Source organism: Saimiri boliviensis, chromosome 3, assembly GCF_048565385.1.
Source record: "Saimiri boliviensis isolate mSaiBol1 chromosome 3, mSaiBol1.pri, whole genome shotgun sequence".
In the NCBI taxonomy this organism is placed as follows: domain Eukaryota; kingdom Metazoa; phylum Chordata; class Mammalia; order Primates; family Cebidae; genus Saimiri; species Saimiri boliviensis.
Window position 1 is genome coordinate 78,022,166 of NC_133451.1, and position 27,595 is coordinate 78,049,760.

General features: G+C 35.2%; 1 protein-coding gene across 9 annotated transcripts in view; it reads right to left on the reverse strand.

Annotated features, from left to right (window-relative positions):
- WDFY3 (WD repeat and FYVE domain containing 3) overlaps positions 1–27,595 on the reverse strand; it is a 292,916-nt gene that overhangs the window by 139,257 nt on the left and 126,064 nt on the right. For all 9 annotated transcript variants that reach the window (XM_074396388.1, XM_074396384.1, XM_074396387.1 and 6 more), the window contains 7 exons: positions 24,826–24,935; positions 19,634–19,795; positions 14,151–14,343; positions 11,886–12,072; positions 9,307–9,473; positions 3,580–4,047; positions 2,439–2,540 (listed from right to left, as the gene is read on the reverse strand). In XM_074396388.1, coding sequence (XP_074252489.1) covers positions 2,439–2,540; positions 3,580–4,047; positions 9,307–9,473; positions 11,886–12,072; positions 14,151–14,343; positions 19,634–19,795; positions 24,826–24,935 — 1,389 coding nt within the window. The remainder of the gene's footprint in view (positions 1–2,438; positions 2,541–3,579; positions 4,048–9,306; positions 9,474–11,885; positions 12,073–14,150; positions 14,344–19,633; positions 19,796–24,825; positions 24,936–27,595) is intronic.

The window sequence follows — 27,595 nt, forward strand, 5'->3', positions numbered from 1 at the left end:
GGTCAGATGAATTAATATTAAATTATTTTTTGTAGGTACAGTAACTCAAAATAGTGTAAATAAGACTGACCCAACTATTTCACCTTTTAAATTACAATACAAATTTCCACTGCGGGTTGCCAGCAAAGTAATATGCAAATTTTTTCTACATTTCCTTAATGCAAGATTAATGCTGTGATATGTTCACCATGTCCAAGCTCTCAAAATCTGCAACATTCAGAAGTCTCTTAGGTAGACCCCAGGAGACCCAATATTGTAATCAACGTATGTAAAAGGCTTTCAGAAGAACAATACCCTAAATGAGGTTTAAGTGAACACAGCTTCCAAAATAGTAGCAAGAAGGGAATGGAATAAATTATTCCACCATGGGAAAAATTACGAGGAACCAACATTTTTTGTTACATAGGTAGAGAATAAGAACAAAAAAGTGACAAATTCTATAATAGAAACCATGTGTCATTGTTACTGCTCCAAAGTCTTTACACAGATTGACTTACTTAATACTCATCCCCTACCACACAGAAGTTAAGTAATGGGGTAAAGGTCATACAGCTAGTAAGCAACAGAGCAGGATTATGCCTACATAGCCCAGCTCTGTAAGCCTGTGCTCCTACTTGCAAGTGATACTGTTCGTGCATCAAACATTAATACCAACCTCTAGTATTTAAAAAAATGAGCCCAGTGATTCAAATCAGGAATTAGTATTTCCTCTAAGTAACTCTTCCACCCCTTATGCTTTTAGAACATCTTGTTTACATCTTTATTATGGTTTATAACAAACAGTCTTACTATTATTGCTTATGTTTGGTCTCCCATGACTATTGAATTTTCTCCTGATTTGTGTTTCAATAAACATTTATTAAAAACAGTTTATTCTGCTATAGCAGCCACTGGCCTCTCTGTTTAGTGGCTTTCTATTTGCTAACTTTATAATAATTATATGACCATGAAGTCAGTCTAAGTTGTGTGCTTGAGATTCAGCACATGAAATTTGTGACATCCTTTCAATCCCTGAGGCCTGTTTAGTTATCCTCTGGTTTTCAGTTAGGACCCACTGGATAATCATAATGGCTAATATTATTTAAATACTTAAACTGTGAGCAAAGCACTGTTTTAAATGCCTAACATCACACAGCTAGTAACATCTCTCATACTAGGAAAAGAAAGACTGAAAAGAATGGTATGAAATTGTTTGGCACGTTGGGAGATGTAGTAAGTGACTTTTAGTTATACAGAGTAAGCTCTCCAATTGACTAATCTCTTTCTGTGCAACTTCTAGGTCATCTCACCCAAAGCTAATTTGCTAAGCAAATTCCTGTTAGTATATCTTTATTATGTTTCTGAGTATCTCAGTTAACTAAACCTTAGTGGAAATAAGATTATGCATTATGCGATAGACAAAATGTTACTAAAGCATCCATTAAATGCCATCACACTCATTGTTTCAGTTACCTGTTAAACTCATTCAACTCTATCTTAGCATTTGCCAAAGTTGTATTTAACTAATGACTTCTATAATTATGTATCTACATTTTTCTTCATTAGATTCTAATTCCTGGGGAGCAAGAATGATCTTACCTTGGCTTCTAGGTGTTATTCTAACACCTAGCTAGCATGGTACCTGCAATACACAATATATTTTAAATATGATGAATGCTGAGTTTCTCTGCATTCAGGCAAACAGTCACGCATTTGTGCATGGGGTTCATTCACCCATGGCTTCCCCTAACACTTAAAATATAATTCAAGCTCCTTACCATGGCCTAAAAAGCTCTCTATGATTTGGGCCCAGTCTACTAATCTGAACTCACTTTCCCCTCATTATTCCTCTCAAGTTGTATTGACCTTGTTGTCTGAGAGTTTTTTAATGTTCATTAAATTTCAAGTAATCTTTTCTAAAAAGCAAGAGTGGTATTTTATAAATACACTTAGACTATCTCATAATGACAGAAGGGCTAAAAGAGAAATTGAGACCAAAATTAAATAAAATATTTAGTAAAGTTAATTACCTGAAAGAGGTTAAGTTTTATTAGAGAATCATTTTTCAGTATTTCCTGAAGGTTATAACATTATAATACTCTAATTTGCAGTACTAAAAATGTTTTCTAAAATCAATGTGTAAAGAAATATTTCAGAAAGAATTTAAACAGCAACTTATTTGAATAAGAGTGTATCGGTCAAAAATTAGAAGAATACCTTAAGACACTATAAAAAGGAATTAAAACATCATTTTGAAATAGAAACAATGCTATATGTTTTTCATCAAGTTACTCCTGATGGTAAAAGCACTGCATTTTTAGGGACATGATTGTACCATCACTGCATCAATAGTTTTTCTTTTAAGCGACAGGAAGATTTCAGAAGCAAGAATCACCACCGAAGATGTAACCAGTGGTAACCTCCCAAAGTACTTACTTGCTTGTGGGTTTTTTAATTACCTGCATTTGTGTTTGATCCTTGAAGAAGCACTGTCAAGGTCTCCATAACCAACAAAGCCAGGTGTTTTTGGTCTTCAGTAGAACTATTATTTCTTGAGTCCCCTAAAAAAAGGTTCAAAGGTCCAAATTGCAAAAGATAAGCTTATTTTTTCTTGATTCAGTTTTACTGTAATAATTTATTTCTTCAGCATTCACTTTTACCACTAATACAACAGAGATAATATGTCTTTAAAACGATGCATATGTTAAACATTTGGCGAAAGCAGGCTAAAAATCAGTATCAACAGATTTTATTTTGGTATGCTTGCAAGTTGCAGTTATCTAATAAATATTAACAATGAAAATGCAGAAGTAAAATATATCCTTTTCACAGAGGGTTTTCGTAATAAAGGAGGTCAATAGGAGAATGCTACATTCTGATACACAAAAAAGAAAGAAAAGTTCATGAATAAAGCTACCTATTCAACCTGTATTAATTCACATTTAATACTTACTAATTGCCAGATACTACTGTACTTTTATCAGATTTATCAGAAACGTACCCCATGATAATACATTTGTGTACATAACATCATTAAATATGCTTATTTGCTCTGTACAATAAAAACACACTGAAGTAACTGTACATTTAACTCTAATAATTACAATTAATAATAAATCTAATTATTTTTGGAAGATTTTAAAACTCCCTTTTGGAAGCAGAAGGTAGTAGATACCAGTCATATAGATCATACATGTTTTTCCTTAGTTTTTGTCTTCCTTTAAGCTCTCTCCAACACACTGACGTAATTCTAGCTTCCTCCTCCCCAATTCCCCAACAGAGGTTAAATGAACCTGTTAACTTTGGGAAATACAGTTAACTAATATGTCATAATAATACACATTGTTGCCTAAGAGCTTTTTGATGTTAACTAAAATTTCAAGTAATCTTTTTTAAAGAGCAAGAGTGATATTTTATAAATATAGTTGGACTATCTGTTAATGACAGAAAAGGATATAAGAGAAATTGAGACCAAAATTAAACAAAATATTTAGTAAAGTTAGGTTTCATTAGGAAATCACTGAAATCAATAACCAAACAATGGGAACGAGAACAAAAAACCCTTTTCAAATAAAAATAAAATTACAGATAATACTTCACCTTGTTCATTTAGTGCCTGAGTTGGATCCTTCAAGAGGGCAGCATATTTATGCAAAAGGTTGACCATGACCTCCAAAAGGCCAACCTCCCTGAACACATCTTTAAATATGTAGTCATGTCTTGTAAACTTAAGAAGCGTTTTCATTGCAATAATGCTACAGTGATAAGAAGAGCTAGATTTTAAGAGGATACTGACACTAATAAGTTCTTTACAAGGAATATAATTTAAGCTAAAAACGACAAACTCCAACATCTCAAAGTACTTGTTTTGTACTTCTGGGAGTTTAGAAATCTTCTCTGCAAACTGTGACAATGTGTGCTGTGACTCTAGGATGAAATAATTGGCATTGTCAGCCATGTAAATATTTGTGATAGCATCAAGGATGATTTGGGCAAGAAAGCTGGATTTTGCTTTTAAAAATGCATTCTGAAGAACTGCAAAGGCCTGGATGTTTCTCACACTGTGACCTAAAACAGAAAAGAAAAATATAAAAGTAGGTACCATATGATATTTTAATAACGGTAGACTAATCTGCTTAAACACATCATGAATTATCATATTTATTAATTATTTACTAAGAACATAACCCTGTTTTCACAAAAGGTCTTATTTTTCTTCATCAGGTTCAAATTATTTAATAAAAATAAACAACGCTGATTAAAATTTTAATGTATTATGACTATTTCAATGCAAAAACAGTGTATGTCGAAAAGTTAGATTGTTTTAGAGAGAATAAAAGCATATTATAAACAACCATGCTTCAGAGTTTGGAAATGTGTGGTAGTATAGCATTTTATTATCTATGAGATTGACCCTGACTATAAGGACAGTTGTCTTTCAATTTAAAAAGACTTTCAGGCTAAAGATGTTACAGGACTGAGAGCAGCAAGAATGAAGCAGGAGAACAGAAGGGAAAAAATTCTCTAAATTCCAGTTTTTCTTTATAATTATACCACTATGATTTTTATAAATTTTAAGCTGAAAGTTTGTTTTCTAGCTAAAAGTACAATTTCTTCATATAGACATTTATTAAAGCAATTTATAGCCAGCTATTCAAACATATCAAATGAAAAAAAAAAACTTTATACATAGCTCTGGTGAAGTAAATTAGTGATATTAATCACAAAGAAATTAAGACAGAAAGTTATACTTGAGGTACATGAAAATAAGCAGCTTGCCTCTAAAAGTAGTCCCCAGAACAACAGCTATTAGGAGTATACAGCATTTGCAAGTGTGACCAAAAATTAACGTAGTGTCCCACAGAATAAGATGGATTTTAGAAAGAGGATAAACCAGAGAACTACAAAAATTATTAAATGCAGGAGAAATAATGCTCAGGGCTGGGGGCAGTAGCTCATGCCAGTAGTCCTGGCACTTTGGGAAGACTGCCTGAGGCCAGCAGCTCTAGACCAGCCTGGGTAACATAGCAAGACCACCTCCATTTCTACAGGAAATTTAAAAAAAAAAAATTTAGCTGAGGATGGTGGCATGTGCCTGTAGGTCTAACTACTTAGGAGGCTGAGGCAGGAGGACTGCTTGAGCCCAGGAGTTTGAGGTTGTAGTGACTTATGATCATACCACTGAACTGCAGCCTGGGTGACAGAAAGCAAAACTGTCTGTAAAACAATAAAGAAAAAAGAAATCCTTACTTGGACATTTCTTTAAAATACACAGAATTTAAAAAATCTCCAGCCAATTGATTTCCATTTTCTGGCTTCTTGTTTATAACATACACATTTATTACATGTACGGCAAATACCAAAAACTTATCTTTGTATCCTGTGTCTATCAGTCTACCTAAGTTTGTTTTCTGGTTACCTACAGAATGTAAAAAGTAAAGATGTCTGCGAAAGAATAATCAACATCTCAGCAGCTTTCAAAAAAATTATTCTCATGATTATTAATTTATACGGAAAGTCAAAAGACTTAGAATAGCCAATATGATGCTGAGAAGAAAGAACGAAACAAGTGACCTGATTTTAAGGTACATTATAAAGCTACAGCAATCAGGACAGTGTGGTATTGGCTTAAGGATAGACATATGGATAAAACAAAATTCAAAAAGTGTCTCAAATATATGCAGTCATATATGATCTTTTCAACAAAGTGTTCTGGCACATTCAGATATCTACATTAAAAAAGAAACTCTTACTTTCTATCCTATATAATAATAACTTAAAATGTATCATGGACCTTAATTTAAGGGTTAAAATATGAAACACTGGATAAAGAAAAAATTAGAAGGAAACATTAGAGATCTCTGTAAATGTGAAGTAAAGATTTCTTCAACAGGAGTAAAATAACCAAAAAATATTCTTAAAATAAAAAACTGGGTTTCATCAAAATTAAAAATTTCCATTTCTCATTAGATGCATTAAAAAAAAAAAAAAAACCAGCAAGACAAGACTAAGAGAACACACTTCCAAAATACATATTAAGAGATAAAGAGCTTATATAGAATATCTAAAGAACTCCTCTAACTTCAATAAAATCACCCTATCAAACAATAGACACAGAGATCTGAACCAAAGTAGAGAAACAAATAGTGAAAAGCATTTAAAAAATGTGAACTAGTCAATTAGATAAACGAAATGTGAAGATAAAACGTGAATTTTAAAGATAAAATGTGAATTAGTCAATTAAACAAAAATTAAAATAACAATGAGATATTATTACATACTTAGTAGAATGTCTAAAATTAAAAGGACTAAAAATACCAAGTCCTTGTATTGACAACGTGAAGTAACTGGAACTTTCATACGTTACATTACTGATATGAATGCAAAACTGGACAGCCACTTTAGAAAATACTCTGGCAGGTTCTTATAAAGTTAAACATGTATTTACCATACGATCTAGCAATTTCACTGCTCTGTATTAGCTAAAAGAAATGAAAACGTATATCCACAGAAAGATTTGTTTTATGTAACTGTCCACTGTAGCTTTATTCCTGATAGTCAAATAATGTCCATCATCTGGTGAAGAGATATACAGAGTTGTGAACTACTCAAACAATGAAATAATACCCAGCATTAAAAAGAAGCAAACTTCTGATACATGCAATAACATGGGTGATTTTCCAAAGTATTACAATAGTCCTCCCATATTCATGGTTTTATTTTCCATGGTATCAGTTACCCACGGTTAACTACAGTCTGAAAATATTACATACAATAAGATATTTTGTGTGTGTGAGAGAGAGCACTCATCCTCCTAAGAGACAGCACACCTTTACATAACTTTTATCACTGTATATTGCTATAATTGTTCATTTTATTATTGTTGTTAATCTCTTACTGTGACAAATTTATAAATTCGACTTTATCATATGTATGTATGTGGAGGAAAAACAGAGATGTACTATCTATGGTTTCAGGTATCCATTGGGGACCCTGGAACACATTCCCCCTGGTTAAGAGGGGACTACTATACTTTAAGTGATAGAATTCAGGTACAAAAAAAAAAAAAAAACTATATACTGTATGATTGCAGTGTATTAAGTCCTAGAAAGGGCAAAACTAAAGCAGATTAGTGGTTGCCAGGACAAGGGTTAAGGCAGGGAGGACTGACTTCGAGGAGAACAAGGAAACTTTCTAGAAGGATGAGAATATTCCACATAATGATAACAGTGGTGATTACTCAACCATATCCACTTGTCAAAATTCATCAAATTCAACTCAAATGAATACATTTAATGTACACAAATTACATCTCAATACTGCTAGAAATATAAAAGAACCTCTTCCACATTCTTTCTATATTGAATACAGCTATCGCCTTTGATTCTTGCAATAATACTAAAAGTAGGACATGAGAAACAGAAAATTTTGAGTTATACAGGAAACTCAGAATGATGTAGCTTGACCCATTCACTTTACAGAATATTACATCAATTTTTCTGAAGAAGAAAATGATGTTTAGAAAAGTTAGGTCATTTATGATTACATAAATTCTGACTCTTTGGGCAACATACTTTCTAGATAACCTTACTTTCATAGACATTATGTCACTGGATTCTTACAATAACCCTGTGAGGTGCTAGGTTATATAATTATTATCCCTGTTATGAATGAGACAAAACCAGACAATGATATATGCAAAAGATTAATTTTGCTACAAAATTATACTGTTGTAATTAGCTATTAAGCCAATATCAACATCACATTGATTAATCAAATGAAACAACAAGAAAGTATAAAATAAGAAGTACATTGCTGTGATATTTTTATATTAATTCATAGCAAGAGTTAACTGTAGAATGGTCAAGCTGGAATCTATAAATTAGAAGTTTTCTGAGAAGCCCTTATTTTTTTCTTTTGCTTTTAAGAGAAAGTGGGTCTTGCTCTGTCACCCAGGCTGGAGTACAGTGGTGTGATCATAGCTCACTGCAGCTTTGAACTCCTGGGCTCAAGAGATCCTCCTGTGTAAATGGAATTATAGGTGTGAATTGCTACTCCATGATTTTCTTAATAGTAAATAAAATGAAACCTTAAATCGTTTAGGGAAATGTGGATTTCTCCCTACTTATTGCAGAGACTCATTTAAAATGTTATAAACAACTTACGCACTAAGGCTACATCATATCATACTGTTTGATGACACCATTTTCATTGATTTACAGATTGTTGACTTCTATGTCATAAAATGCATAGATACATAGTATATATTTAAATAACCAGACATGTTGGTATTTTTTGGCTAAATTTTATATGGAAATATCACGATCCTATTGATTACTTAGTGACAGTTATGTGAATAAAAACTATTAGAGGCCTCCGGGCTCAGGTTACTTTGAAATGATTACTATACATTTTTTAAAAAACCAAATATATAATAAAACTACCTTGCATAATTATGTAATAAAATATTCTTAGTATCCAAATGTTTGGAAATCTAGACGATAAAAATTTATAAAAATTTATCCTCTGACCTGAATGAAATAATATAACATCTGTACTTAAATTGGCTTAGTTTTAAATAAAATACAAGCAGTTATGCTTCATGCTGTCCAGAGTCAGCCCCTGTATCCATGGGTTCTGCATCTGTGGATTCAACCAACCACAGATGAAAAATATTAAAGAAAAACAAAGGTGTGGTTGCAACGGTACTGAACATGTACAGACTTTTTTCCCTGTCATTATTTCCTAAATAACATCAGTAAAATAACTACACAGCATTTATATTATATTTGGTATTATAACTAATCTGGAGACTATTTATTTAAAGTATATGGGAAGACACGTTTAAGGTATATGCAAATTGTAGATTATATGTAAATACTATGCCATTTGATATCAGGGACTTGAGTATCTGTAAATTCTGGTATCTGTGGGGGGTCCCAGAATCAATCCCCTACAGATACTAACAGATGATTATATATAGGTACAGAAACTGGACTGAAAATTGAGCTCTCTCCATGTAAAGTAGAAATGCATGAAGTGCCAACATTCAAAAGAAGGATGTTTTGATTATTAAATTGTTTGAATGTTAGAAATACTATAATACAAATCTCTCTGTTTGATTTTATGATAATTTTACAACATTAAAGTATTTAATCTGTCAGATTAAAGATTATTACTTAAGAAACACAAGGACTTAAACCATAAAAAAACAAGCTTTAAGGTAAACAATATATAACATAAACAAGAAGTAATATATCAAAGTAAGACAAATCATTCTTTCCCTATTTCTCTCAGTATCACAGAATTAAAAAAACAAAGACTCACCTTTGCCTGCAGGCTGAGGTACTGCAAATCCAGGCAATAAAAAGGGTGCCCCTGTGGTAATACCAGCTGGTTTTAGTTCATTGACACCATATGTTGTTAGGGAAGTTATCAGATTAACCAGATCTTTCAAGGCATCTTTGGATTCTGCCTCTTTTGCTTGTTCCAATCTAGAAAAGTATGATTTAGAAAGTATTTTTTCTCTTTGGATGTGTTCTCAGATTTAACACAGAAAGTGTTTTTCAATTTTACATGCAGTAAATAAATGCATAAAGTACTCTGAGAAGTGCTGAAAGAACACTGGGGTCATTAGAGAATTATCATTTAACCATGGCTTTACTGAGAACACAAAATGGGTTGCAACAAATATCTTAAAAAAAAAAAAAAAAACTTACTGTGTACTTCCGCTTAAAAGAAGTAATCATTCTCATTAAAATAAACTTGGAGAGTCGGGCACAGTGGCTCATGCCTGTAATCCCAGCACTTTTGGAGGCTGAGGCGGGCAGATCACGAGGTCAAAAGATCGAGACCATCCTGGCCAACATGGTGAAACCCTATCTCTACTAAAAACACAAAAATTTGCCAGGTATGATAGCACACACCTGTAGTCCTAGCTACTCAGGAGGCTGAGGCAGGAGAATCACTTGAATCCGGGTGGTGGAGGCTGCGGTAAGCTGAGATCTTGCCACTGCACTCCAGCCTGGCTAAAGAGCAAGACTCCGTCTCAAAAAATAAATAAATAAATAATAAACTTGGATAATACAAAAAAGTAGGAAAGAAGAAAAAGCACGATTAGCCTCACAAACATATTTAACATTCTGATATATTTCTTAAGCTTATCTTTCAATATGAAAAGATTAGTGTTTACAGTATTTATTCTCATATTATATACAGAATTTTGTAACCTATTTTTATCCTTTACCAGTGCTGTATGTGTACTTCCACATGATAGTATAAGCTCTCAGAGCAGAGCTTTCAGTGGCCATGCAGAGCCAGCCACACATTTGGGGAGGGAGAGGGGCAACAGCTGGCAGATACAAAAGCACTAACAAATACAATTTTGTCTACATGTAGAACTATATCTTTAGGATCAGTAAACATAAATGAAATTATTGTATCAGATTACCAACATTTTTGAGGCTCTTAACATCTTGTCAGCCTATGTTCTCAAAGGATGAATCAATTAATACTCCACTAGAAATGTGAAGTGGTTATTTCATCAACTTTCACACATCCTCTTTTATAAATTTGCAAATATATCCAAAATGATATTCCTAGGGGTTATCTCATGTTAACTAGCAGGAACTAGGTTAAATTGGTGTTAGAAAAAACAAGTTCTGGCCAGGCATGGTGGCTCATGCCTATAGTCCTGGTGCTTCAGGAGGCTAAGGCAGGAGGAATGCTTGAGGCTGGGAGTTTGGCTCCAGTCTGGGCAACACAGGTTCTACCAAATAGATTTATAGATCAGATAGGTAGAGAGAGAGAGAGAGAGAGAGAGAGAGAGAGAGAGCGAGCGAGCGAGCGCTGGGTGTAGCTACTTAGAAAACTAAGGTAGAAGGACGTCTTGAGTTTGAAAGTACGTGAGCTATGATTAGCCACTGCACTCCAGCCTGGGAACACAGTGAGAGCAGGGAGGGGAGGGAAAGGAAGGGGGAAAGGCGAGGCGGGGAGCAGGGGAAAGAAGAGAGGGAAAGGGAGGAAGGAAGAGGGAGGGGAGAAAGGAAACAGTGGTGTCTTACAATAGATCAAATGATTTAAAAATAACCAATGGCCCAGGAATAGCTACTGAAAACTAATGAGTATCTTCTTCTTAATAAAATCTGTAACCAACCACTTTCAAAGTATATGCACGAACCACTTGAAATGGAAAAGGGGATTAGTAACATATTTTGAAATTACTAATTTGTTTCATATACACAATTGTAAGGTTTCATTCCATCTACATAATTATTCTTGTTATTAACTACATTAGTAAAAAGATTAGAAGTACTATAAAATAAAGATAACCAAAAATATAATTAAGAAGAGTTTATACTTTAAGAAGATGTTAATTCGTTCATCTAAATTCTTCTCCCTCAGCTACCAAAGAGTAGATTTATGCTTCATATCTAACCTCTCCCTTCACCATGTTTTTGGCCTGCATTTGGCAATTTAACTCTAAATTCACTTTTCCACTCTGTTGGCAGAAGAGGAGTAAAGAGAAGGGAGAAGGCTCATGCCCATAATCTCAGAACTTTGGAAGGCTGGAGGATCGCTTGAGGCCAAGAGTTTGAGACCAGCCTAGGCAACATAGCGAGATGGTGTCTCTACAAAAAATGTTTACAAATTAGCTGGGTATGGCGGCACATGCCTGTAGTCTTAGCTACTTGGGAGGCTGAGGTGGGAGGACCATTTGAGCTCAGGAATATGAAGTTACAGTGAGCTGAGATCACACCAGAAAAAGAAGGGAATAAAGCCAGGTATACATTAAATAAGTGTTTCATTAATTTGCTTTTTTTTATAACCCCCAAATCACTTGTTGTCTTTGATAAAAAAAGACTGAGTAGACATTTAAAACATATTATTAAATTGTGCAGTCTTACCTAAGCAAGAGATCACAAAGAAAATTATATCCTTGCCATATCCGAAAATCATCCAGAAGTGTTTGGGAAACATCACTGGAATCTTTGAGGAAACAAGAAAGCCCAGCAAACATTTCAACAATTTCTAGGGGAGACAGGTCATCTGATTGCTGCATATTCTGAACACATGTAGATAAACATTCTTTCTCTGTAAGAATAGATAATTAAATAAATATGTATTACTTCTGACAATTGCTTAAAACCTTTTAATTGTTAACTGTTGTTTAATGAAACATTAAATTTTAACATATCTGTAAAATACTATGAGATAAACATTACACATTCTAAAAGTCAATATCAGTCAGATGCACCGGGAAAGCACTGCCTGTAGGTAGTAAACAAAAGATAATACAATGTATTTACACATAATTTTTTCACATCATTACAAAATAGCCACTGCCAAATGATATTTTTGATCTTTTATACTGATACAGTAAAAGATGAAAAAAGCAAACATCTGTCTTCTTCTAAGTTTAAGAAGAAAAATCTAGCAATCAGTTAAAACTTTAAGTTAGAGAGAATATATCGCCTGGCCAACATGGTGAAACCCTGTTTCTACTAAAAAATACAAAAATTAGCCTAGCGCCTATAGCCCCAGCTACTTGGGAGGCTGAGGCAGGAGAATCGCTTGAACCCAGAGGTCACAGATTGCAGTGAGCCGAGATCACATCCCTGTACTGCACCCCGGCCTGGGTGACAGAGCGAGACCATCTCAAAATAAATAAAATAAAACAAAATAAAAATTAGAGAGAATATAGACCAATGAGATACAGAAATACTTCAGGAAATCAAATTTTTAAAATTTTATTTGTATATTACTAGTTTGAAACACAGTTATATCTTATCCCTGACTCTTGATGATTTGTGGCATTTCAAGGAAGACTTTCACTTTCTTATCTTTAGAGAAATTTATTTGTATAAAGAAACTTACCATTACATAAGAAAAGCTAAGATGTAATAGAGGAATGGGAGGAAATACGTATTTAATAACTGACTCATATATTAGGTACCAGCTTTCACATGTATCAGTTAATACGTGTGATTTAACAAATTTGTGCATTAATTATTTTTAAAGAGTTTCAGGACAATAATATCAGGTAGTTCTCAACTTAATGATGGTTTGATTCAACGTATTTCTACTTTATGATGGTGTGAAAACAACATGCATTCAGTAGAAACTATACTTCATGTACCCATGTAATCAGTTTTCCACTTTCAGAATAGTATTCAAGAAATTACATGAGATATTTAATACTTTATAATCAAGTTGATTATGTGGTTAGATAATCTTACCCAACTATAGGGTAACATAAGTGTTCTAGCTACTTTCAGGGTAGGCTAGGCTAACTTACGATGTTTGGTAGGTTAGGTGTATTAAATGTGTTTCGACTTATGCTATTTTCAAATTACCATGCATTTACTGGGACATGACCCCATCGTAAATCAAGGAGTGTCTGCATGTATAACAAATAAGTAGATTGCTTGAGATGCTAAGGCAACTGTCTCCAAACAGACATTTTAAAAGACAGTTGAATATTACATATACATTAAACTGACAGTGTCTTCTTATTGCTGATAAAGAATCCACCTAAATCCATGTATGCCACATCAGACAGAATACTACCTAGCGACTTATGCAATATCTTCAGAAAGACGGGTTACAGGAAATCAAAAAAACTTCTCTTATTTGGTAAAAGAGGAGAGAAGATTAGGCTGTGACACAGAACTCTCATTATATTATGACTAAATTTACACAACAAAGAAATTTTTTTAACTCTTAGAAATATCCATTGTTGGCCAGGCGCAATGGCTCACGCCTGGAATCCTAGCACGTTGGGAGGCCAAGGAGGGTGGATCACGAGGCCAGGAGTTCAAGACCAGCCCGGCCAAGATGGTGAAACCCCATCTCTATTAAAAATACAAAAATCAGCCGGGTGTGGTGGCGGGTGCCTATAATCTCAACTACTTGAGAGGCTGATGCAGAGAAGTGATTGAACCCGGAAGGTGGGGGTTGCAGTAAGACGAGATTGCACCGCTGCACTCCAGCCTGGGTGACAGAGTAAGACTCTGTCTCAAAAAAAAAAAAAAGTCTTTTTTCTCTTTGCAAATTTATTTTTTATTTTAAAGAACAAGTTTTAGAAAACTGCAAGATAAAAATAAATCTATCATTAAATGAAGAAAATTGGAAGAAATTTAGAACACTTAAGTATACAAAGAGATATTCACCATGAATATACTTCACTACATTGACACTAAGACCATGACGAGATATGGTCATGAGGACTTCTCCAGCACTCTTTCTCCAAGGCAGGTTATAGGGAGGGCACCAAGAGGTTATTGCACTGAATAGAAGCTGGAGATCATCTTTCTGGGCCAGCTCCTCCGCAGGGGAAACAAAACTGCACAGTTTTACTAAGATCTAAAAAACAAAACAAAACAAGAGTGTATAAGCAAAAATCAAATAATCTGATTTAAAAATGGGCAAATGAGCTGAATGGACTTCTCTCAAAAGAAGACATAGAAATGGCCAACATGTATATGAAAAAATGCTCAACATCACTAATCATCAGGGAAATGAAAATTAAAACCACAATAAGGTATCACCTCAAGCCAGTTAGAATGGCTATTCTCAAAAAAGAACAGATGCTGGTGAGGATGTAGGGAAAGGGACTCCTATATACCGGTGGTAAGAATATAATTAGTACAGCCATTATGAAAAACAGTATGGAGCATCCTCAGAAAAGTAAAAGAGAGCTACCATATGGTCTAGCAATCCCACTACAGGGTATGTATAGAAAGGAAATGATATGACTACGTCAAGGAGATAACCGCACTTCCGTATTTAATGCAGTGCTATTCCAAATAGCCAAAATACGGAATCAACCTAAGTATCCAACAGATCAATGGATAAAGAAAACACGGAATATAAACACAATCTAATACTATTCAGCCATAAAAAGGAATGAAATTTTGTCATTCAAGGCAACATGGACAAGCTTGGAGGACATTATGTTAAAAAAAATAATTTAGGCACAGAAAGATGAGTATTGAATGCTTTCATTCATATGTAGAAGCTTAAAACGTTGATCTCATAATAGTAAAGAGGACAATTTTGGTTACCAAATTCTACTCTTTGGTGGATAAGGAAAGGGGAAAGGGAAAGGGAGGGGGGCTAGCCAAAGGCTGGTTAAGGGAGACTAAAGTACAGTTAGACAGGAGTAAGTTCCAGTGTTCTATAGCACTATAGGGTGATATTATTTAAAAAAGCAATTTATTGTATATTTTTAAATAGTTAGAAGGATGAATTTTTGAATATTCCCAATGTGAAGAAATGATAAATGTTCAAGGTGACAGATATATTATGCTAGTTACCCTGATTTAATCATTACACATTGTATGCATAAAAATCATTACCCTGTGAGCTATAAATATGTGCAATTATTATTTGTCAATTAAAATAATGAAAGTTAAAAACAAAATCTAAGAGTGTATGTAAGTAAATAAATGGGAAATTATGTTACGACAGTAAACTAGTCTTACTTATTTTTAAGAAAATAATCAGCTTATTTTTAAGAAAATATTTACTATCCTATCTTCACCCTAGTATTTTTGCATACCTTGGCTTGAAATACAATAAAATAACATTGCCTTTCCAAGTCAACATTTTATTTTCCTAACTTAGTTCTTTAATTTTTAGTTTGCCACAGGTGAAATGTAATTTTCGTCTCCAAAAAGTAGAGTTTTAGGAAAAAAAGAAAATAAAAATAGATCTTTAAAAGTAAACATATTTTGAAATTGTTTCACTTTTCTATGCAAGTAATAGGAGATATTAGAATGATACAAATAATCTTCATTTCAAAGTATTTTAAAATTACATCTAAAACCTAAAGTCTGGCGTTCAAAGAAGACTCAAGACTTCTTAAATTCCGGAATGAGAACTTATTTTTTAACTGTGATTTGCAGAATACACACTACACAAGGGCACACAGCATTAAGAGCCTGCCACTTGGGGAATTCAGCAATGGTTTCTGCCTTCAATGGACTCTTCTAATACGAGGTCAAGTTAGGAAAAATTAACTTTTCTTCTCTTTGCTAAATTTTCTCTTCTAAATATTTTTTAAAATATGTAATATGAATAAAATAACTAATTAATGACATCATTTTATTTTCTTGAAAAAGAATGCTTCATGAAATTTTGGTATTTCAGCATCAGCGGGAAAATCGCAGCCAGGAGTGGTGGCTCATGCTTTTAATCCCAATACTTTGGGAGGCCCAAGATAGACAGATTGCTTGAGTCCAGGATTTTGAGACCCACCTGGGCAACATGGTAAAAGTCCATCTCTACAAAAAATTAGCTAGGCATAGTGGCATGTGCCTGTATTCCCACCTACTTAGGAGGCTGAAATAGAAGGAACACCTGAGCTCAGGAGGCTGAGGCTGCAGTGAGCTGTGATCGTGCCACTGCACTTGAGTCTGGGTGACAGAGTGAGGCCCTGTCTCAAAAAAGAAAAAAGGAAAAAAACATGCTCAATAGAAATAGGTATTTGAAATATCACATTTTATCTGAGAAAACTAGGTCTTCCTTTTCCTATTTCCTTCAAATGCAAAAATTTGCTTAGATATAAAAGCTTTCTAATCCATAGCTGCCAAGTATCAGAAAGGAAAAAAGATTTAAGAATTCATAAAAACAATAAAATATTTTTAAAAATCACTAAATATGGCACCATTCTCACCAAATGCCTGGAGAAACTGCTGGATACCAAATGCCCATTAATATGTATAATGTCACCATCTTTTACCATATGTGAATACAGATAGTTAAATGCAACAAAAAGGTATATTCTCAGAGGGGTGTATTACTGATTATACTTTTTGTTGGTTTTGACACTGCCTGATGTGATTAGAGGGACAGATGTCAGTTTTCTAATTTGGAACATAGAAAACAAACCCAAAAATAACAAAATACTTTTTACAAATCAAATCACTGTTCTCAACATGGATGCAAGGATTCCTTTAATTTATTGACTCCTAAGATAATTGGTTCATCTTCATAGGCAGAAGGATTCTTACAAATAATCTCACAATCCTTTCATTTTACAGAACAGAAAACTGTAAGGTAAATTTCTCATTCCTGGCCAGGCATGGTAGTTCACGCCTGCAACCCCAAAAATAATCCCAGCACTTTGAGAGGCTGAGGCAGGAAGAACACTTAAGCCCAGGAGTTTAAGACCAACCTGGCCAATATGGAGAAACGCTATATCTACTAAAAACAAAAAAATTAGCCAGGCATTGTAGTGCAGCTTGTAATCCCAGCTACTCGGATGGCTAAGGCATGAGAATCGCATGAACCCAAGAGGCGGAGGTTGCTGTGAACCAAGACTGTGCTACTACATTCCAGCCTGGGAGACAGAGCAAGACTCTCCCTAAAAAAAATTTCTTATTCCTCTCTACCTCTACAATAACCACTTATATTTGTAAGAACTCTGTTACAAAGGTCCAACCAAGTGTGGCAGAGCAATAATTGGCCACATCAATAACAACAACAACAAAAAACTGAACGCCTGCATGAAGCATTACCAAATGCTAAAGTCCCAGGAAACCATCTGTCACAAAATACAAACGTAAGGATTTCATCTATTTTAAAACATTTAATAAGCTTGTCTCAATTGGTTTCCTAGACACAATGATGAAAACATTAACTAGCCTGTGATGAGTAACTAAAACAAAGAAAGTGATACACTGAAAGGAGCACTGAACTAGGAGTTGGAAGAACCAGGTTTTTATCACTGTCACTCGCCTACTGTGGATCATAAACCGGAATATTAGTTTCCATAACTGTAAATGAGGAGTTTGATTTAACTTATCTTTTGAGTCCATTTTGGCCTTAATATGCAATGACTTCAGTATGCTGAAGTGACTCCCACATGACAAAGTTAGCACCTGGTTTTCAAACAGAAATAATTTGAAAAAAAAAAAAAAAAAAAAAAAAAAAACCTGCTACGCTTACTTATGTATTAATAGCATAAAATGCAGATTCCATTTATTACCTAAGGAAATAGGCAGTTCTTTAAAAGGGGTTTATTGAAATGAGGCTGCTATTCTAACTCGAAAAGATTAACCCACTGTATTTATAGGGAGTATATTCAAGCAGTTTTAATTCCTATGCGATGTCATCCTTCATTTATTCCCATTGCTTTTCTCACCCAATCTATTTCAGGAGTTAGACAGATCTTATTATTTTAATCCCACTTCTGCCATTTGCTCATGTAATCATTTTGGGGGAAAACAAAAGCTCTGAAGTTGTGGGGTTATCTTGCAAATTGAGATGTGAGATGAGAGATGTTAACCACAAGCACAACAATATCCAATAGGTCAAGTGTTCAATAAACGTTGATTTAGTATTTTACTTGATAATCTCATTCTTTTACTTTCTAAAACTATCTTTGTCTCACTCCTGTCTTTTCATAACTACCAGCTCTACAAAGCAGTCATTCTTACAGTAGAGCCCAGTAACATGAGGTGCAACCATTACTCTACACAGCTCTATCTTTTCTACTCCAATCCACTGTTCTGTTCTCTTCTACTCTCAATTGTGGTGATGGAGGCGGCAGCAGTAATCACAGTTACTTCTCCTTCAGATTTACTGTGTGCTAAGCTGAAAACAGCCTTTACATATTATTTCATTTAAGCCTCAAAAAACCTTTTACGTAGATATCATTTTCATTTTACTGGTGCAAAATCTGTATCACAGACGAACTAGCTATAGAGAACTAAATCCAAACATGTTATTGTTTTTAACTGTTGATTAGGTTAAAAAACATGTAAAATATACCATCTTAACCGTTTTAAGTATGTCGTACAGTAGTGTTAACTATATGTACACTGTGGTGCAAAACTGAAACTACATGTACACTGTTCTGCAAAACTGTTCTTCATCTTGCAAAACTGAAACTCTATTCCTACAGAAAAATAATTAACTTTTCTTCTTTCCCTTAGTTCCTAGCCACCAGTATTCCACTTTGTTCTACCTATATAACTACTTTAGATACATCATATAAGTGGAATCATGCAGAATTTGTCTTTTTGTGTCAAATGTTGTTTTTTTAAATACTATATTAGACCAATGGACAGTTATATTCTAGATGTTTGTCAGTTGCTTCTTTTGACAATTTTCTCCCAAGAAAGGATATCATACATGATGACTATATTCCAGGCTAGCTAATAAGGGCCTATCACACATTTATTAACCCACAATGCTATTAAAAGAGCAGTGTTAATGGTGGAAAAGAAGAACTTTACTGGCAGGGCAGAGAAGGAGGCAGCTATCTTTACAAGTGAAATATTTACAGGCTAGGGACTTCCTGTATATAAACAGCAACTAGATAGAATTTCCAGACATAAGAAATATTACCCAAATCTTTATATCATTTTTAAGAGTTTTCCTTGCTTAGTTCATTTTAGAGACATTGCTTATATATCAAATGTAATCTTAATAGCTGCATCTGTTCAGAGAAACAAAGTTGTTAATGCCTCACTCAAATATTCCTGCAGATTCAAAAAAAGTAACAATTATATGAGATAAAGTCGTACTAGCATAAATAAAATAAAATACGATCTAAAAAAATGGGATATGTAGAACATCTATTTAGGAAGTACACCCACTTCACTTTAAATAGGGTGGATGTCCAGGCGAACAGCACCTTCCATACCTGTACAAAGACTTTCTGGAGTAGTCCTCGACGTTCTGCTAGAGGTAGCTCATTCTGTGCACCTCCAACTGCCTCAGGCACATGTGGAAGGTCAAAAAACAGATATAAACATTTAACCAGGGTGGAAGGCACTGACATTGTTGTCATGCAGTCCACGGTTTTCTGGAAAACAAACCAATAAATAAGTCAATAGACAGACAGACACAACTATAATTGGTACAGCCAAATAATTCATAAATGTTAACCCAGAAAATTATGTATTAACGTAACTTTTTAAATGCATGTTAAGAATTTAAAAATGACTAGAAGTGAAGAAATACACAACTTTGCATTTGGACAATTTTGCTTTAACCAAATAGTGAGAATAAGTTTGTTACATAGTAAATTATCAACTAAATTTAATATTTATTTAATAAAAAGCATCATGTTTTAAGAAGCATAAGCTTTAGGATTTAGAAAACCAGGTTCTTAATAACTATGAACTTCAGCAAACTACTTAATTCTGCTGAGATCACTTTCCTTTCTTTCTTTCTTTTCTTTTCTTTTTTTTTTTTTTGAGACAGAGTCTTGCTCTGTTGCCAGGCTTGAGTGCAGTGGTGTGATCTAGGTTCACTGCAACCTCTGCCTCCTGGGTTCAAGCGATTCTCCTGCCTCAGCCTACCGAATATCTGGGATTACAGGCATACACCAGCAAGTTTGGCTAATTTTTGTATTTTTGGTAGAGACGGGGTTTTACCATGATGGCCAGTATTGTCTCAATCTCTTGACCTTGTGATCCGCCTGCCTTGGCCTTCCAAAGTGCTGGGATTATAGGCATGAGCCACTGTGCCTGGCCTCACTTTCCGTTTTAATAAAAACACAAAGAATTATACACCATGGGCCAGGCACGGTGGCTCATGCCTGTAATACCAGCACTTGGGAGGCCGAGGTGGGCAGATCACCTGAGGTCAGGAGTTCAAGATGAGCCTGGTCAACACCGTGAAACTCCATCTCTACTAAAAATACAAAAATTGGCCAGGTGTGGTGGCGGGCACAAAATCCCAGCTACCTGGGAAGCTAAGGCAGGAGGACTGCTTGAACCCGGGAGGTGGAGGCTGCAGTGAGTTGAGACTGCACCACTGCACTCCAGCCTGGGAACAAGAGCAAAACTCCATCTCAAAAAAGAAAAAAAAAAAAAAAAAAAAAGAATTATATATGCTTCTGAGGGTTAACATGAGAATTACGTAAGTTAACAAATACAAAGATAACTTAAGCACTAAACTGTATATTAATTGTTGCTTTACTATTATTTTTATCTTTATTCTCATTGTAGATTTTTGAGGCTGGAAAGACACTTAAGAGATAAAGCATCACTGACACATATTCATCTCCATATTATTTTCAAAGATATCCAGATAAGAAATTCTAGACCTTCTTACAGTAAACATTTCAACATTATTACATATGATACAATATTTATCAAAATTTTCCACTGTGCAGTTTGGAACAAAAAGTTTAACTGAATTAGAGATCAATAGACTGGCATAGTCTGTTGATTAGTTTATTTACTTTCTCATAGAACATTTATGGAGTGTCCAGGGAATGTCAAGCTGTGTGCTGTGAGCTGGGCATGCAAAGACAAAGCACCTCTGTCCTTCAAAAGATCACAGTTGACTGGAATTTGTAGAGTCCTAAGTAACTATGACTTAATCTCTTTAAGATTTCAGTCTAACCATGGTAGTACATATAGACTAACATAAAAAGGATTGACCAACACAGCCAGGAATGGTATTAAAAAATATGAAGAATTAAAATAAAAAGGGAAAGATCACCTGGAAGAGACATAGGAGGTCACGCCACACGGTACAGTATTTTTGAGGAACCACAGAGTCCAAAAATGCTGACTCCTAAAGAGCCACAATAATGACTAACCTTGAATTAGTGTTTACTATATAACAGGCATAAGACTAATAAGCACTTTACATACATCGTCTGATCTATTCCTTAAGTCAACTCATGAGGCAGACACTTCATTTCTAAAATAAGGATCATTTTTGAACTGAGGTTTGTTACTTACACACCCTGCTTGAGGTTGGAGGGCTGGTTAAGTGGCCTACAAAGTGTGTATGCTAAGACTTACAGAAACAGTCATGGTAGGGGGCGGTGGCTCACGCCTGTAATCCCAGCACTTAGGGAGGTCAAGGGTGGGCGGATCACGAGGTTAGGAGATCGAGACCATCTTGGCTAACACAGTGCAATCTCTTCTCTACTAAAAACATAAAAAATCAGCCAGGCATTGTGGCATGTGCCTGTAGTCCCAGCTACTTGGGAGGCTGAGGCAGGAGAATAGCTTAAACCAGGAGATGGAGGTTGCAGTGAGCCGAGATCGCACCACTGCACTCCAGTCTGCCTGACAGAGCAAGACTCCGTCTCAAAAAAAAAAAAAAAAAAAAAAGAACAGAAAAGAAAATAGTTTCACATTTTATTTTGTTGGCAATGATGGCCCAATGAAGTGCTCCAAACAAAAAAGTAAAAGAACTAGATTTCAGAAAATTAGCTGGTGGTAATACAGATCATAAATTAAATATAGAGACCGAGAAGGCAAGTGTAATTAGGAAACCAACCCTCCAAAGAGAGATGGGGCCAAAACTAACGCAGTAGCAGGTGATGAAGAAGAGAGAGCTTCAAGTCTACCCCTTGAAGGTGTGGCCCCCTTTTTATACACTCAACATACCATTTCTTGTCTCAAATACTCTAAACCCTTCTTTCTATTCACCTGCGACTTATTATCTCTTAACTCACTTATGTTACTATACGTTTAATGTTCAGTTTAAACACCTGCTATGTCTCAAAGTTTACTGAACTCCTCATCTTTCCTCCTACCTTCACCTTCAAAATGTTTAACTCTCGCATTTCTATTTTCAATACTACTATATATGTCCCATTATGAAATATTATGGTATTAGCTTTCTCTGTGTCATCTCTGTCATCTACACAATGAGTTGGGACCATGTTTTGGTCAACTCTGTATATTGCTGCTACCAGCAGAAAATAGCACTCAAATAAAAAAGGCAACTCCAAACATAACACTGCATTTGCTTTTCAAACGTATCTATTTCCAGATAGATTATTACTAGCATTAGCTTGCTGCTAAGCAAAGTGGTATGATGTTTCATTTTCATTTTTATTGTAGATAGACTGAACATATAACTTGGCATCTAAACTTGTAAGTTTTTAAATGATCAGGTTTTTATAGAAAATATGAATAAATGTAGAAAACTATATTAAAATTTAATATTACTTATATTAAATATCAATAGTAAATATTTAAATTATATAAAGTTTTAATAGCAAATAAAGATATGCTATTCTAAACCAAATTTTGGTGTAGGAACATACGGACATTTATAGCTACCATCAACAGTAAACAAAATTGAGATTTTGTTATTTATCCAGTGTAGTCAGATACATGAAAACTATGAATGGTCTACTCTGGGACCATTTGAAGATTCTTAGAGTAACCAACCATCTCCATTTGCCTGAGACTGTGCAGTCTCCTGAGAGGCAGGCCTTCCTTTCCTAAAACCTGGAAAATCCCAAGAACTCCAGGACAGATTGGTCACAATATTCCCTGACTTAAAAAAAAAAAAGAGGCCCGGGTACAGTGGCTCATGCCTGTAATCCCAGCGCTTTGGGAGGCCAAGGCTAGCAGATCAGCTGAAGTCAGGAGTTTGAGATCAGCTTGGCCAACATGGTGAAACCCCTTCTCTACTAAAAATACAAAAATTAGCTGGGCATGGTGCCACATGCCTGTAATCCCAGCTACTTGGGATGCTAAGGCAGGACAATCACCTTAACTTGGGAGGCACAGTGAACCAAGAGGTTCAGTTAACCAAGATTGCGCCATCGCACACCACTCCAGCCTGGGTGACAGAGCAAGACTCTGTTTCCAAAAAAACGGAAAAGTAAAAAGAAAAAACAGAGCAAAGACGTAAGAAGAAAACAGATCATTCCAAGGAGAAAATAAGAGATAATGCCTTTCGGTTACTGACAGGTTTCAGGATAGTTACTAAGACGTATGCACTGTATCTGCTGTGGCCAGTCACATGGTACAATGATGTTACAGTTACCTAGGTCCATTATTAAATGATGGGAAGTGCTTGAAAGTCCACTGTAACTTAGACAACAGACATTCCCAAGACTGGTACTGACTTTGGTAGGTAATTATACTCTGGATTTTAGAAGGCTGAATAAACCTCCTTTATCCCCAAAATATCAAAGGCCAAAAATCAGGTATCAAAATAGCTCATTAATGAGTACATGCAACATATTTCATGACAGGTACTTAGAGCTGATTTAGAGGAAATAAAAAGCAATCTGCAGAATAAATCAAATGAGAAGAAAATACATATTATCTTAAAAATGTCAGTTTCCTTATTTCCATAAAAATTTAAAACTATTTTCCATGTCATTTATTCTTTATTTGCTGAGTGACCTTAGATAAAGAGTGATTTCTTTATTTTTCCTGAGCCAGAGTTTCCCTAAAATGAGTGACAAAAGTGTTAAGCTGGGTCTGATAGACCCAGAGCTCCTGGGCTACTTGCCTCCAGCCAGTAATCGTCTATCCCTTTGCCCAGAAAGCTCTACAAGTGGTATCATTTTAAAAAGTTCAGTTTAGAGACAGGGTCTCACTCTGTCACCAAGGCTGGGGTGCAGTGGTGTGATTACGGCTCACTGTAGCCCCGACCTCTCGGGTTCAAGCAATCTTCTTGCCTCAGCCTTGGAACAGCTGGGACTTCAGGTACAGGCCACTATGCTCCGCTAATTTGTTTTTAAAAAAGAGATAGGGGTCTATGTTGCCCAGACTGGTCTCAAACTTCTGGGCTCAAGCAATTCCCAGGCTGGCCTCTCAAAGTGCTGCAATTACAGGTGTGAGCCATTGAGCCCAGTCACAAATGGTTATGTTCTATGTGTGTTACAACATATCAAGATGGAAAAGACTGCTCTAAGCCATTCCTTTCCTTATGAGTAAGATGCATAAAACATCAAGATCCTCACAGAGATGTTGTGAGAAGCATAATATCATGTTTTAAAAGAGTTAGAAGAATACAAATGATTATCATAATATCTCATTTATGATACATTTAATAACAAAATCACGAGAGAGCTATAAAAAAAGACTGAGTTATCAAACGTGAAAACTAAGAACTTACCTGACCAGAGGAAGCTAACAAATTAATTGTCGTCAGAAGCATCCAGCCTCTACTGGCTTCTTCACTCTGATTGATCTCTAGGAACTGGACGATGGCCCGACTTGCAGCCTCTATAAAACAAAAGGGAAAGCCATTAAGTGGGGGAAAAGTCATATATAAAGAGGTTCTTTTTTAAAACCTAACAAGGAAATGAAAAATTACTTAGCACATAATTATATCAGCACTATTATATATAGGAAAACTTTAAAAATAGCAGTGTTTTAATGGTATTCATAAATGTTTATATCACTAATACAGAAATATAAACACTAACCTATATATTTCAGGGAAAGTTATGACAGCAGTAATCAATAAGTCATGGAAGAGGTGAAATTTGAGCTAAACCTGCCTAGAAAACAAGTACATGTTTATACAGGAAGTAAGAGCGATTAAGGATTCAGAGAGAATCGGAGCACAGCAAGAAAACAAAAGAGTGGCTAGAGGAATGAGTCTGAGACATACAGATCAGGACAGACTTGTGTAATAACACTTGCTTAACATTATAGAAGAGCACTGTTGAGAAGTGGAGTCTAATACCAACAACAGTGATTTAAAAAATAAAGATGCCTAATTACAAAGGAGGGTAAGCTACTGGTTGTATTTAATTTTTTGGGCAAGAGGGAGCAAACAGTTTCTTGAGTAAAGGAGATGATGAAAGGATTATAACTAAGACTATTAATAGTATAGTAGTAATGCGTATGACAGACTGGAAGGCTAAGGAGACTGGTGAGAGGGAAATAAAATTAAGAGGCTGCCTAAGTAATACACACAGAAGTAACTTAAGCAGCTGATAGAAGGTAGAGAGAAATCATGAAATACGTTAAGACAGCCAATCATAGAACTGCAGACTTGGAAGAATCTTCAAAAGTAAATTTAGTTGATTTTTTTTATTATAGAGATGGGTAAACAGAGAAATCTCTAAATATGTACCTAATTTCATCAGCATGGTTTGCCAATTTTTATAGTAATATATGACAGAAGTTAAAATTGTCAGAAAGTAAGTCCAATTTGGCCAGTGCAGTGGCTCACACCTATTAATCCCAGCACTTTGGGAGGTTGAGATGGGCAGATCACTGGAGGTCAGGAGTTTGAGACCAGCCTGGCCAACATGGTAAAACCCCATTTCTACTAAAATACAAAAATTAGGTGGGCGTGGTATCATGAACAGGTAATCCCAGCTACTTGGGAGGCTGAGGCAGGAGAATAGTTTGTACCCAGGAGCCGGAGGTTGCAGTAAGCTGAGATTACGCCACTGCACTCCAGCCTGGGTGACAGAGTGAGACTCCAGGAACTAACTGAGTAAAAACTAATGTATACCTAACACATTTCATAAAGAAGTACAAAGTAGAAAATAAGATTTAGGTTACCTTAGATGTATTTTTTCTTCAATTTAACATAAAATCAAAGTGTCTTAATAGATAACTGACTACAAGACTTACATGATTCTGTGCTAAGCATATTTCATCTTTGTAAACTTCCAGTTTAGGGAACATTTTAACAGGAAAATTTTTAAAATAGCTTCTTTTTACTAAGTCTTAACTATATACCAAGCATTGTGTTAAGTACTTGTGAATTTAACTTATTTAATATTTACAAGAACACTGTGAGTTATTTTCTACTAATATATCTCTTATAATAGTATAAATTAAGAAATGCAGAGGATAAGTAATTTGCCTACAATCACATAGCTAGTCAGTGAACTCACATTTTAATACACGCTGTCCAGCCTGTAAATGATAAAAATAGTGAATAAAAAATTTTACTGGAGCTACATGTGGTGGCATGTGCTTGTAGTCCCAGTTACTTGGGAGGCTGAGCTGGGAGGATCACTTAAGCTCAGGAGTTCAAGGCCAGCCTGGGCAACATGTTATACACCATGTATAATTTTTTAAAAATTTACTGAAAAAGAAGGAAACAAACAGAAAGAAGCCCACCTATCAGTATCTCCTAAATGTTGAAATTACTGTTTGACCACGTTTACTGATTTATAGTCCCTTTAAAAAATAAACACCACAGAAGCAGACACTTTGTAAACTTTATTCACTGCTGATCTGCAGTATCCAGCACATTACTTGGCACTAAACAGGCACACAATAAATACATAAGTAAATCAACCTTACCAAAAATGATAATAACAAAAAAATTGAGCTCAAGTTCTTGTGAGCATCAAGTGGTTTGAACTTACTACAGTAAGAGGGATTCCTAAAAGTTTTAAAAAGGAAAGTTACACAAAGAAAGCAATGTTTAAGGCTGACTACATTGTGAAAATATCATTAGAGAAACAAGAAAATAAATGAAAGAATATACTGAGAAACCTACTTTCGAAACATTGGACCGGGTGCAGTGGCTCTCGCCTACTATCCCAGTACTTTCAGAGGTTGAGGCAGGAGGATCACATGAGGTAGGGAGCCTGACCCACATGGAGAAACCCCGTCTCTACTAAAAAATACAAAATTAGCCAGGAGTAGTGGTGCATGCCTGTAATCCCAGCTACCTGGGAGGCTGACACAGGAGAATCCCTTGAACCCGGGAGGCAGTGCTTGCAGTGAGCCAAAATCACATCATTGCACTCCAGCCTGGGGCAATGAGAGTGAAACTCTGTCTCAAAAAAAAAAAAAAAAAAAAAAAAAAGGAAGAAAGAAGAAGAAAGAAGAAGAAGAAGAAGAAGGAGAAGGAGAAGGAGAAGGAGAAGGAGAAGGAGAAAGAAGAAGGAGGAGGAGGAGGAGGAGGA